The 14,391-nt window shown below is 38.4% G+C and overlaps 1 protein-coding gene across 20 annotated transcripts in view; it reads right to left on the bottom strand.

The window, feature by feature from the left end:
- LOC137293937 (spectrin beta chain-like) overlaps positions 1-14,391 on the bottom strand; it is a 103,496-nt gene that overhangs the window by 21,877 nt on the left and 67,228 nt on the right. For 11 of the 20 annotated variants that reach the window (XM_067824803.1, XM_067824801.1, XM_067824811.1 and 8 more), the window contains exons 19-32: positions 14,149-14,245; positions 13,891-14,019; positions 12,874-12,990; positions 12,222-12,500; positions 11,819-11,908; positions 11,480-11,557; positions 10,717-10,743; positions 8,918-9,090; positions 7,813-7,903; positions 6,608-6,754; positions 5,231-5,497; positions 4,701-4,831; positions 4,102-4,288; positions 3,215-3,415 (exon numbers count right to left, since the gene is read on the bottom strand). In XM_067824803.1, coding sequence (XP_067680904.1) covers positions 3,215-3,415; positions 4,102-4,288; positions 4,701-4,831; positions 5,231-5,497; positions 6,608-6,754; positions 7,813-7,903; positions 8,918-9,090; positions 10,717-10,743; positions 11,480-11,557; positions 11,819-11,908; positions 12,222-12,500; positions 12,874-12,990; positions 13,891-14,019; positions 14,149-14,245 — 2,014 coding nt within the window. The remainder of the gene's footprint in view (positions 1-3,214; positions 3,416-4,101; positions 4,289-4,700; positions 4,832-5,230; positions 5,498-6,607; positions 6,755-7,812; positions 7,904-8,917; positions 9,091-10,716; positions 10,744-11,479; positions 11,558-11,818; positions 11,909-12,221; positions 12,501-12,873; positions 12,991-13,890; positions 14,020-14,148; positions 14,246-14,391) is intronic. The other 9 variants (XM_067824808.1, XM_067824807.1, XM_067824816.1 and 6 more) reach the window with 1 other exon arrangement.

Raw genomic sequence — 14,391 nt, 5'->3', positions numbered from 1 at the left:
AGGGTAATAACAGCGCTGAGTGCTGCCAAGTATGCTGAGAGTGTAGAACCTTTCAGTCATCTGGTATGTCCTAGATGACATAAGTAGTCCGCTACTTGAGGATGTGTGGCCTTCGTTGTAGTGAAGCCTTTCTTCCATATTCTTTCATTCATTTCTTTCAAACCATATCCATTATTGTCATATAAGGTGAGGGTACATCTATATCGAGTTAAGGTGACTGCCTTATCCACTTTAGTAGAATATCTTCTGATTCTGATATGAAGCTGGAAAGATGTTGGACTGTCATGTACTTGTTTGGTGTGCAGATGGACGAGAAGGTTCTTCGATTCTGGCAGTTGTAGTGTTGGTTGTCTTAGTTCCTCGATGATTACTAGGAACAAATCTCTTGCTAGGCCGAGAAGGCGCAATCAGGGTAGTAGTACTGGAGTACTGGAGGGGGGAAAGTGTAAGCGGTCAGCCCTTCCCACGAAATGCTGAGAGCGTCTGTTGCAAACGTTAACGAATGAGGCAATGGACATATGAATGTTGATAACTGCTTGTTGAACCTTCTGGCAATAGGTTTATTTGAGGAGATCCGAATGTCTGACTGATGAGTCAATGTAGCATCCATGAATGGTCACGAGAATCCTGCTGTTAGCTGATTCAGATGTAGTTCTTTGACTGCACCTTGCTCTAGTAGAGATTACATGGCATCAGCCAGTCTGTCTCGTAGATCGCTGGCATACACAGACAGTGCTGGGACTATTGTGAGCAGTGGTGCTGCCTGTAGTGGGATCTTGTAGTTGTCTTGTGGGATGCTCACGATTTAAATGTCAGTGAAAAGTCCACAATTGTGAAGGTTGTACAGGAACGGATGGGGAGGAAGACTCAGCTGTTCCGAACCTCATCTTCAGTGCTTTCCTCCTTTAGCCCCCCTGGCAGCATGTCCTATTCGCTGGGAGCACTTGCTTCCTCTAGATGAGTGATGAAAAGAGCTCTTGTCGCCACAAAAGTTGTATGCCTGAGGACAGTAGTCACAGTGTCAATCGACATTATCATCATCACTTCCCTGGAGTCCTGGGTGACTCCTTGATTCTGCCGTCGAATGCTGACAATGGATGCTGACCAGGGAGAAAGATATAAGGGTTTAGGAAAGCTGTCGCCCCAAGATGACACTGAGAATAATCCTTGCCGGCATAGTAGATTCAATCCCGCAAGACCTAGAGGCTAGACGTTCGAGATGAATTGTTGAACCTTTTCCTAAGTTGTGAGCGCAGAGGGAATCGTCCTCTTCTACAGGTTTCTGAACTGAGATGACAACCTCATTGATAGCCCTGGAACAGTCGATTAAGGAGAAGGTATGCAGAGTGGTTGTATATAGTTGAGCCAGTTGCTTATCCTCCACACTTCGTAAGACCTGTAGTGAGCCAGTCGCTTATCCTCCACTTTGTAAGACCTGTAGTATCACTGAGGAGCTTGTAGTCCTAATCTACATAGGACACTTTTATGATGGGCTCCTTGTGATGTAGTGGGAATCAACGAGCATTGAAAACCCGAATGAGTGAGTTTAGTTTTACACCGCTTTTAGCAATATTCCAGCAATATCACAGTGGGGGACACCAGAAAATGGGCTTCACACACTGTACCCATGTGGGGAATCGAACCTGGATCTTCGGCGTGACTGGTGAACGCTTTAACCACTAGGCTACCCCCACCACCCCGCTGCTGGTCCTTGGTCGCTGTCTTGAAAACTGCTGACAAAGTTTCCAGGATTGTAGATATCGGCGCAATAGGAGGAAAAGCCAATGTGTCAATGTCCTCATTTCTCATCTTTTAGGTTAGACCTTCGTTGGGAGTCCTTCAACAGTGAGACGAGGTACAACAAATCCATAATCCATGATGTGATCTATGATTTGGAGAAGTGGGCTTCCCCCATTGATGGAAATCGGCAACATCTAACCCTTTCAATTGAATCCTCTCTATCTTTCCACGAATGCATTTGCGAGTAGGGAATGATGTCCATGCAGTGAACGTCAGCTTGATTTTCCTGTCTTTCCGTGAATGCCTTTGCGCAAGACATGAATTCGCATCCAGTAAAGAAGACAAACTATCACAGCTTCTCTGGCAAAAGGGGGATGCAGATGGTGAATGCTTGCAGCTGCAGCGGGATCCATGAGTGCGAGCACTCGGCGAGTCGATGGAAGCAGTTTTATCAAGACTGCGACGAGATGATACAGCTGATGGTGATGATTTCCGTGAACGAAAGTGTGCACACGATGTATTCTCTTCTTCCAACAGACCTCGTGTGGCAGGCAACCCATCACATAGGGCAAGTGTAGTTGTAGCTGATGACAGACGTTTCCGTTCATCTTCAAAACAGCAATCCATCAGATTTATCAAGTGAGTGGTGAACAACTGCATGAAAAGGCCCGTGACCACAGACTGCAGTGCACGTGATGTAGACAGAGTCTTGCTGGTATCTCGACTATGCCCCAATCTGGCTGATCACTAAAATCATGAGTGTCAGCTGTGGTCAACATACAATTAAATGCAGAATCAACCGATTTATATATACAGATTAAACACTGACAGCCTTAATTACATGAACAGAGAAAAAGTCTAAGTTAAAGAAAAGATGTCCAAAACACATGAAAATTTATAAATTTCAACAATAATTTTACATCATGACCAAAACATAAGCAAAAACTTAGCACCATATCGGGACCAAAAGTGTCTCCAACCATCCTTGTCAGGAAATGAAGGAGAAAGTGACAAAAATGGCTGGTCATGTGACTGTAATGGCTGGAAAGGGAGGTTTCCGGTGGGTGTATTGTACGTCTGCTTCAATTAGAAGGGAACTTCAAAGGATTACAAGTGTTCCACTATGTTCGCATAGAGGAAGGAGATAAGCATAACAGGCACGAGTCAAGATAAGGAAAAATTCTAACATGACTCACTACTGCATTGCTAGTACTTATTCCATTCTTGCATGTCTCACTTTGAAAAAGAACATAAGGGCTCTAGTAAAACATGCTCCACTAAAAAAAAATATGCAAGTGTATCATAACAGCCTTACTTTTTACAAATTCATTCATTTCACCCTTTTGCTGTCAAATATCAGGAGCAACACTGAGAGATGAACTTACAACAAATAGTCATGCAGCAAGAGCTTACCAAGGCATAACTACCTGAAAATATGTTGACAGTGTATGTTAGTGTTGAAGTACAAACTTACTTGTTGTGCCACCTCAGACAAGTTCAGTCTGTCCTTCCTGAACTCAACAGCATCTTTGAGTTCCTGCCACCTTCGTTTCAAATCATCAATAAGCACTTTGAATTCCTCTGACTGAGGGTGTTCTTCATCAATCAACTCCTGGCCGCACCCAACTATTGACTGGTGTCGTGGTTCATGGTTGTCTATCTCTACTTGTAATGACTGAAACATTACAGGCCATTGGTTACTTGCTATGTTGTTTTTCAACCTAAACACATTTTTTCCCCCTGAAAAGTCAGATTTGTTTGCAGCCGTAAGAGATAACAATGAAGTAAATAATCACAGAACCTGCAAATCATACAACTGACAGTTTTTTTAAATTAATCTTCCAATGTTAAGTACCCATGAAGATCCATGTTAGAATTGATTTTCAGTAACCCATGCTTGTCTTCAAAGGCGAAAGGCCCAGGGTAGAATAGGCCTTCAGGAACCCAAGATTGCCGTAAAAGCCAACTAACAGGATCGGGTAGTCAGGATCACTGATGGGTTGGCACATGTCATCGGTTCCTCATTGTGCAGATCGATGCTCATGTTGTTGATCAATGGACTGCCTGGTCCAGAGTCGATTATTTTCAGACCACCGCCATATAGCTGGAATATTGCTGAGTGCGGCATAAAACTAGACTCGCTAACTTTAAAGGTGCCTTGCAAGATCAGGTGGTCAGACTCCCTGAGTTGGCTGTTACATATTGTATTCCAGTTGTGTAGATTGATGCTAAAGCTGTTGACCTCTGGATTGTTTTAACCAGACTCGATTATTTACAGACCACCATATAGCTGGAATATTGCTGAGAGTGGCATGAATTTCAACTCACTCACTCTAAATGTCAAGTGCTCCTTGAACTCACATGATTTTTCTTGGTCAGCAGGTTGACTGTTGGCAGACTATTGCCGTAGTCTTTGGACTCTGCAAGTGGCATTTTCTCAGCGATCCAGAGCTTTTCATCCTCCACATCTCGCATGAACTGATGGATACGTTTCACTTTCTCCAGTTGGTTCCTGCGCTGTACGAGAGGCTGCTGTATCTTGGCAAACCTGAAATTCCCAAATGCTTTGTTTGCAAAATTCTTTCACAATACCCCCAAAGCATGATCAAAGCAGTCAATGAATTGGTGTACAAATGATTCTTATTCTCAGCACCCTAGGGAGTATACAACCCAAGTATGTAGCCACATTCATAATACAAGTTAATCCTGTAAGGTAACAAATGACTCCTGGGGTGAGCAGAGGTACATTTAGAACCAGATACTTTATTATCAGTTATCCAAGATGCTGTCCTATTGCCAAATAAGACAATCAAATGTGTTTTTGGGTGTTACAGGTCTCAAGTCCACAAAACTCTCAGACGTTGTGCTTTTAAAAAGTAGTCACTCATGCACCTGTTCCCCAAAAAACAACTTAGTTGAACTTTGCCCAAATTGTGGCCTGTACTCAGAAAAGTTCACACCTCTCGGCTACAATGGTCCTCCTCCTCTCGATCTCCTCTTCCCGTTCTGGTTCCAGCTGTTTGAGATGTGACACATGGCTGTCCAGTTCCTGTAGCTGCTGTTCCTTCATCTTCATCTCATTTTCCACACGCTGAAACATTAAATATTCTTACAAAGCAGCTAAGGCCAAAAAGCATCCTGTTTAAAAATTAAACAATCATGAAAATGTCCTGATGCAATTTGTCTCTATCAAAATCAGGGAGCTTGTTAGTTCACTACGTTCTGTATAGGCCTATATTCCTACAATCATGAAAAGGCCTGCATTTCTTTTCATCAAAATAATGGTCAGCATGAATGTGTTCATTTCTTTTCTTACCTTTTATTATGCTTCATACCAAAATTCAAATAACAAACTCAATGTAGTTTAACCTTCCCAAATTAACCTTAACCATTTAAAGATGTAAAATAAGTCACCAGCAGTTTCTGAAGCTTCAATGGACTTTCTCCTTTCCATATATTATCTCAGAAACAATTGTTCTTTTTCACTTACATTTTGCTTCTGTACATGAAGGTTGACTGTGGTAAGATCTTTGCCAAAGTCTTCTGATGTGATGACCTGTGACTCTAGTTGTGTGATCCAGCCATCGATGTCATCACAGCTCTGCTTGTACAGCACAGCACGGTTGGCATCAAACAGTTTCTCTCCTTTGGCCTTGCTGGTGGTTTCAAGTTCAGCCCATTGTTGTTTGAGGTTCTCAAGTAAGGGTTCCAACTGTTCTCGGCATTCTGGTTTCTCTCTCATTAGAGCCTCACCTTCCTGGAATTTGATTATTGAATCAAACTAAGAAGAACTACCACTGGTGGTAAAATTACCACCTTAGGAAATGTACTGAGTGAGTGAGCTGAATTATGCTGTATTCATTATAAATGGGGGAAATGAAAATTGAATTAATTTATTGTCAGATATCAAAGACACATTCAGGTCAAACTAAAGCTGTGACAATAATTGGTTACTGGAACAGGCAAATGATGACACAAATTCCTTCTCACATTTTACCTGTATTTCATAAAAGATGTAATCTATAATGCAGTAAGATTTTCTTTTGACCAGAAATAGCAATGACAATAACCTCATTGTGAAAAAGCTTGATAGCAGCAAAATACTTCATATGCATTGCACATTTCAACTAAGGCTCCAACGATTCGATTCAATTCATCAAAAATATAATTTGCCACATTAGTTTTTGATATTTTGAATAAATATCCAAGTTATTTTTGACACCAACTGGAGCAGTTTCGAACACTGAAATAAGGCAAAAACAAAAAATGATTGGATGACAGGGGCTAATTGCCCAAAGGGAATTGTTTGCATGCATAGCCAAGGTGATGATGGATTTCATGCAAGAAAACCCAACTGAAAGTTAAACGAAATCTCATGTTTTTACTTGCATGAAGAATCCAATCGACTCAAATGTGATTGAATAAAGGGTTCGATATCGAAAACTGAATCAAATCAAGGTCTGGTGAATTGTTGCAGCTATAATTTCACCACCCAACTGCTACTAGCCATCTGTATTTGGATGCATAGATATATCTAATGATCTATGATCAAATACTTTCACTCCAAAATAACACATCCAATCGATGTAACTGGCATATAAATTCAAAGGGCACATCAACTGAACCAAGAAAAGAACTGCAAATTATACTTTCACATTTATCATGATCCTCAACAAATATCTCATTGTTTAAAAAATGACACATTTCCAATAAGCATGCCCTCTTCAGGGCCAGTTATAAACAGTACTCTCACATTGTTTTAGAAGTTGATCAGGAGTAATAAATATGGCTAATTGGTTTTATTTATTCATAAAAGGATCAGGTAGAGTTTGATTCTGAAGTAAGAGACATAACAAAATAAACTAACCTGTATCAGTTTTCCAAGTCTCTCCTTGTTGGCAGCAACCTCGGATTCGAAAGCTTGATGCCTCATGTACTTGCTATGCAAGTTCTTCGCATCCCGGTACGTTTCATCTTGAGCTGCAGCCATCTTATCTGCCAGCCAGTCACTCAGCTAGAAAAGAGGGTATATTACAGGTTTCACTGCAACATCATCTGACATTAAGGCTATTGTTAAGATTCTCTCAGCCTTTCAAAATATATAGGGTAGACCACATGATAATGAAGTTGAGATTGGAAGCCATTTCACCTTGTGAAAGTCGCACTGGTTTATACAAGATCGGGTAAGATTGGAAGGTCAATGATAATGTTAAAATAAACAATTCTCTCTTTGAAATGAATTGCTCTCACAGATGGCATTCCTGCAAGATTTACCAATTTATCACCATCACGCTTTATTTACTTATGCAATCACTGCAGTGGCTAAGGAATGTTTTATCACAATGGCATCACTCTCAGCTCTGTGCTTTTGAGAGCCGGAGGCAGTCTTACATAAATGTTGTAACCTGGTCAAATAAACACTTGCACTGTATTTATACATTCCAAGGAGTTCAAGAGAGTAATCTACTGACATAAAATCAGACTAAGTAAAAGCAAGCACTTTTCCACCTGTAATCATCATCACTCGGAACAAAGCAATACATGAAAAAGTGAAATATAACTAAAAAGTCTAAATGCTAATAATCAGAAGACCTCAATTAACTATTTCAAAACCAATGAACCAGAAGCTTCTACGGCTACGATAGTCTCCGGAGGCTGAGAGGCCATAGATGAAGCCTACATTATCAAGGAAAATATCAGCTCGTAAAAACATCATTACTTACCACGTCATATCTCATTTGGAAAGTCTAATTCTACTGTTACGAAATATGAACACTCTTTTCATCATATCATTCAAATATATACAACTCAAATATGTTCATTTTCTAACACAAACATTTCACACATTTCATGTGATGTCCTAATAAATAAAATCCTCTTACCTATTTAGTTTAGATTTCCAAAAACTCTGAACATCAATAATATTAACACAATCTTGCCTGGAACAATCTTGTCATAACTGTAACAAGCAATTTTTTGCCTAAATATGCAACAAGGATCATGTATGGTCAAACTCTGAATGATAAAATATATCGTTCTCCACAATCATGATCGTCATCATCAAACACTTACCTCATCTGTCTCCTGCAGGAACTGCTGCAGCGTGTGTTGGTCCTTGAGCCTCTCAAGCTGCTCTTCAGCACGCCCTCTGTTGTTGCAGCGCCTGCAACAAACCGACCGAACTCATGGAATAACTGTATCTCTTCACTCACTCTCATTACATCAAAAGTGAAGACTAATTTGTGCTCTACCAATAAGATCACTTCTAAATGTTCCAAAAATAATATCAACAACAAATGCGGAATAGTGCCAATTTCCAACTATTAACACTTTCGTCTCATTATTCATCCAGGTAATATAAAACTGTCCTGATACCATGATCTATTTTTGTTTACCAAATAAACAAAACACTATCTCATTTATCATAAAAATTCTTTGAAGGATGCATAAAAGTCTGGCAACAATCACTTGAGGTAATCTTGATTATGTACAAGATAGACCTTGAAATAAAAACAGTTTGAAATTTTGTCTCTCAAAACATTTCTCATCATAAGCTACAATGTACAGACCAACTTTCTCCAAATATCTAACATGTACTGGAGATTAGTTCATAGGTCTCTTTGCTCCAAAAAATGCATTAAACTGTCATAAGCAATTTGTTGTCCTTTGGAAGCTTGCACATACATCATCAAATGTTTCTTTCTACTGAAGCAAAACATTTCTCCATGGATATTCTGTAATTTGGGTTAATGACAACACTGACAATAACATCTTGGACACAGAACTTTGCTGAAACAAGTCAGAGTCATGCACTGATATTGAAATATTTGCTTTTTTCCTGATAAAGGCATCCTTGCCATACTAATAAGTAATGAATTTATGCTGCTTCCAGTATTCCAGTTCTACAAAGGAATGTCAGCTTAGTGTAGGAAGAAAGCCTAAAATGATGGAGATCTCACCTGTAAATAAATATTACTTAACCCTGCATCAGCAATTTAGCAGCCATTCACCCCTCAAGTTAGACACACAAACACATTATGGTGCTAACATCCCAGAAACAAAATCTGCGACATCCAAGATTCAAACCCCTACTCAAGGGCTTCAGAATAGCAGAGGAAATAAAAAGCGACAATGAACTACATGTGCCCAATGGATCACAGAAATATGTTGGACATACCTTTCATTGATGTTTTCTGCCTTCTTATGGATCTTGTCAGCAGCAAAATTGTTTTCGTCAATGAGTCTGTTTGCAAACTGTAGCACTGCATTTATCTTTTCATCATTAGCATCCATGGTGGTGATGAAAGCCTCATGAGACTTTATGAGATTCTCGGCCTGTTGCACCGAATTCTACAAAAATAAACATTTAATCTTAACATCTGAGTATCAAACAGGTACTTTGTGATGTTCATACCACAGCATCTAAAATACAAAGAAATGCTAGATTATCGAATGAGAAATACCATGGAGCCTTTTCAATAAAACGATCTTTAGGACAGTTGTGGGGGAACAGAACCAGGGCACAGTGATCTACATGAGTATGATTCAATGATGGCAACTGGACAGAAGAAGTAACCTGGTAATAGAAGAAACACAATCTGCGCGTCATATATTGATTCGAATATTACAACTAGTTCAAATTACAGGAATGCTTGTGAAAAAACTCTGTTGTGGCAGTATGTATTCCTACAATAGTGTGTTTAGAAATCATTATGCTGTCTACACCTTATGACACACACTCAAGGAGTAGAAGTGCTCTTCATTCAAGTATGTCTTAACAAGTACATTCCAGATAAAAATCATTCTTCTACCAAGATCCGACTGACTGCAAGATACGCATGTGGAGTCAATTAATCCTTCAGAAAATATACTTTCCGAGGCATAAAATTAAAAGCAAGCTATTGAATACAATCTATTTCTGATACAGCTCATGGTTATCAGTTAATATTAAGGCCTGAATGTGAGTAAATGACAAAACGCTTTTCACATCATATACATTGTTTATCACATGCAGAGAGCTAGTGAGCAAATTTTAAACTGGATTTCTTAATCTGTTTGTCAAAAAATTTAATATCATTTTTGTTCCTCTTTGCAAAAATTTTTTTTTTTTTTGTATAAATGATTTGACATTTCAAAGCAAATACATCAAAAGATTATTATGACACAAAGGATGGCAAAATAATTTCATCGAAGCCAATTCATAATCAACTGAAAAACACTGATACATTAAAAAACATATCATAACCTGAGTACTAGGTATCTTTCAAATTCCCTTACATTCTAAACATGTTTTCAACGTAAAAGTTTCACAACACTTCCTTTTTGAGCATATGCTATAAACTAAATGCTCACAAAAGCATGTGAGGATTGATAAGTTCCTGAAATATTCATCAATGCCTATTTGCGATATTATTATAAATGATGCAAAGTAAGTATGAAATGAAACATGATGAAAGCTTAGAATGAAGTGTTGACTCTGCAACTTGAACAAACATGTACAACACTGACACACTGTTATATACATTTAAATGTACAAAAATCATGAAAAGAAACCAAAAAAAACATCACACAAAGATTCCAACATTGATTTGTTTCCATGTGTCACTCTCAGAAGACAAATTTGAGCTCATGAAAAATCTGGTTTAACAACGACTATAGATGGGATTTTGAATCTGCTATTTTTTAACAAAGTAGAAGTAAAGTAGGTTGTCTGTCCAATAGTGTTATAGGCAGTTCTGGCTTCACATCCAAACATATTCATTTGAAGTTCACAATGAACAATCAACAGGTGAGTTTTGAAGTAGCCCTGATTGTTGGAAATTAAGGGTTAAAAGTATTAAGTTTCAGAATCAACACGAATTATATACTTAAAGCTCATGCATGTCTTTAATTGTGGACTTGACACATGCAACGGTATATAGTATGCCCCATGCACTGGTCATGTTGACAAGCTAACTATCTGATCATAGCTGTTACCTGTCTGTCTACCAGCCCGACGGTGCTCTGCACAACAGAACAGGGACCACAATACAGTAACATCCACCATGGCAGTTGCCAAACTCGCTCCCATAACCACTTAATTGTTCCATTTTTCACGTTTTCATTGTATTTCAACGCATTTCCATTTTCACATGAATACATGAATGGTTCAGGTGATGTACATCATTACATCACAAACCAAGCATATGTCACTTCTCTGAAAGCAAGGTTGGTAGCCATCTCTAGATATCACTTCACAATGACAGTGACAAAGTCTGCTAGTAAAATATCAGCATCATTTTTCAGAAAATGCATGTGATATAGGACTAAAATAGCATGCTTCATTCAAATGATGAATGCAAAACAACAGAACATCCATAAATGTGTTACTTATGAATATAATGACTTGGGGACTGATACACAATTGATCTATTACATGGAAAACATCACAAATCCATAGAAAATATCTATAAAACCTGGTGACAAGACGTTATTGACTGGAGAATATCATGAGTCAGGATTTTGTGATGCTTTCCACTACATCACTGTATACAAAAAAGATGAGAAAGGTAATATACATATTCTGTTAGTAGATTGCAATAAAGATACCTAGATGAATGAAAGTAACAGCCAAGGAACTTGTTGACAAATAATATTTTTCTAACAGGCTGTAACTATCATTTCCATTATTCATAGGGCATATCAATAATCCTTTCACCTATACACACAACAAAAGCCAGCAATTAACAGAAACACTCACAGGAACATCCTCCTTGGATAGGAAGTTCTCCTGTTGATTGAGAAGTACTTCAGCCTGCTTTGCATCTCTCAAGAACATCTGAAAAAAATACAATCAGTGGTAAACAAAAACCTTTAAGTAAACTCCCTTGTTCAATAAAACTGCTATCATCATATGAACTATGTGTTACAATTTCACAGACTATGAAATAATCTAAAGTAAGTACAAACATGTTCTCCATCCACAAATCATTCCTCAAGTCATTCTTGTTATTAAAAGAAAAAACATTTCTGTATCATGGTTTCTTCTTTGTGCTGCACAACACCTGTCAACAAATATGCATGAAGCATGTTGTTTTACCTGTTGATTGAGAGATTGTGACAGTAGCTGCTGTCTGTTATCCCACATCTGGTGTAGTTCCTTCCATCCATCATCAAGAGCTATCAAGCGCTGCAACGAAATACATCCTCAATAACATGCTGTCTTGTTCCAACAGTCTTGATTTTGTGCAGAACTTATCAGTTAACAACATGATGTGAATAAAATATAGAGAAATTACATGTTAGTCAACAGAAGCCTATTTACTTGCTCACGAAATATTGAAAGATAACTATATGAGAGGAAGCACTTGACCTAACTTAAAAGATTGCAATCTGAAGCACTATTAGTGACAATAAACGTAAGTGTAAATCACTCTCTTGATATAAGCCATTAACATTTCATTTACTTCTCTGCATATAACCAGACACCATCATATTTTTACCTGCTCAAGGAACATGTACTGTGGATCTTTCTCTCCCTCCTTGATAACCTTGTCTCCAAAGTCCTTGATCTTGGCATACTCAGGTCCATATGCATCTATCTCCTCCTTGAGTTGTTGATGTTGGTTGAGAAGTTTCTCTGCATCAGCCAGACTGTTGGGAATGTCCTCTGATGCAATGGTGGTCTGGGTGCGGGACAGCCACTGCTGGAAGTGGTCCAGGCTTCCAAGGAAACGCTGGAGCTCACCTGCTTCTCCAAGTTTCTCATCTCTTTCTTTGAGCTGCAAATACATTATGGTCAATATAAACTATTAACTTCTTTTTACTTCACAAATGAAACGGAAGAAAAATAAATGATAAATGCCATTTCTACTTTCAAAACAAAAAAATTCATTCTTCAAACTAAAGGTTCCCCTTGGTAACAGGTATGTGAAGAGTGAAGAACACAGACCACTCTGAAGTTGAATACTACTCAAAACAACATAAGCACAACCAACTCATCACCCACACCAATGTGAGAGAACCTTCTTTCAAGTGAGTTTATATTACTGTTGCAGGCTGGTATAGTTTTCATCAAAGCAGGCAGTTTTCATAGGTGTTGCAATATGGTTATCAGGCCCTTATTGTCAAGAAAATCAACGCTCAAAAGCTTACCATGTCTTTGAGATCCATCCAGACATTGTTGATTTCTGCAACCTTCTCCCGAATGGCCTGAGCTTCTTCTGGTTTTTCATCCTGAAGTTTTTCTGCCTCAGATTGGAGGGATTCAAGCTGAAAGACGACAAGTCCCAAAACTAAACAACTATGTACACAAATATTCAATTCAACATGCGTTGGCAGAGACCATAAAACGTAACTAGACATTATTTATTTTTAGCCCAGTTCAGCAATATTTCGGCAAGGTTCCACACCTATGAAAGCAGTAATAAAATCTGTCTCACAAAGACAAGTAGTCGACATAATGAACAAAGTCTCATCCTTCCAGGGAATGATGAAAAACACAAAAAAAACAGAACCCATTAATTTTCAAATGAAAATTTCTTAATATCTGTACATAATTCTTAATCAAGGCTTGATTTAAGATAGGCTAACCAACTTGCACCAGGTGCAGCCTCAGATAATAATCTACTTGCATCATCCGAACTCCAATTGCACTGCTTTCAATGCAACATGTAATGAAAGAAATATGCTACTGAATTATTTAGATTTTTCAATCTCATCATAATGCAACTAATCCCTGAGGAGTTTTTTCCCATTCCTCATTAAATATGCATGTCTTCATTTTTTTAACACTGAGTGTAGATGTATTTACGTTTGCGTCTAATTTACGTTTCAATTTATCATCTGAGTTATGACCCAGCCTCAAAATGCCATGTACATCGGCATGTCATTGCCAACTCATGTTCGTACTGTCATGTTTCTCAATTACCATGTTACCACTTATGTCATCCACTTCACTTGACTTCTTCAGGAAAAATGTTTTAATATCTGCCATTTGATATCCATGATTACTTTCGTTCATGGCATGGGAAATTAAAATTGACAGGAGGCTTAGCATTTCACACAACCGTACGCAATAAATCTGTCAGCTATCACTTGAAATGATGATGTCATGAGCTAAAATGATGACGTAGTGTGTGATCAATAGTGAAAATGCAGAATGTCCGTTACCTTAGCCTGTATGGCTGCTAAATCTCTCTCCATGCCACTGAGTCTACGCTGTAATGTCATAACTCCAGCCAGGTCATTTCCAAGATCATCAGTTGATTCGATAATCTTGCTCTTCTCATGAATCCAGCTCTGCAAGAAAATGAAATATGAATATCTGTCACATTATCTGCAACTTCACAAGATACGTATCATAAAGCAGACTAACAGTTACAAATGATATTCAGTAAAACGGTAAACTTCCCTTGCTTCCCTACTTACAATTGTTTCATTGCACTCAATGTGGAAGTTCTGAAGTCCATGAGCAAGGTTGATTTCATCACGTTTCTGGTCCACAAGTGTTCGAAGGTTGTTCCAGCTGTAACCACACATATATAACCCACTGTTTACATCCTGACAGTCATGTACCCATAAACAAACTACCTTCATCTGCAAGGTATTTTAAAGTGTATTACTAATTATGTGTTGACACATTTATTGACACATTTTTTCATTAGCAAATAG

The sequence above is a fragment of the Haliotis asinina genome, chromosome 8 (assembly GCF_037392515.1).
Source record: "Haliotis asinina isolate JCU_RB_2024 chromosome 8, JCU_Hal_asi_v2, whole genome shotgun sequence".
Taxonomy (NCBI): Eukaryota; Metazoa; Mollusca; class Gastropoda; order Lepetellida; family Haliotidae; genus Haliotis; species Haliotis asinina.
This window is presented reverse-complemented; position numbering and strand designations above follow the sequence as displayed.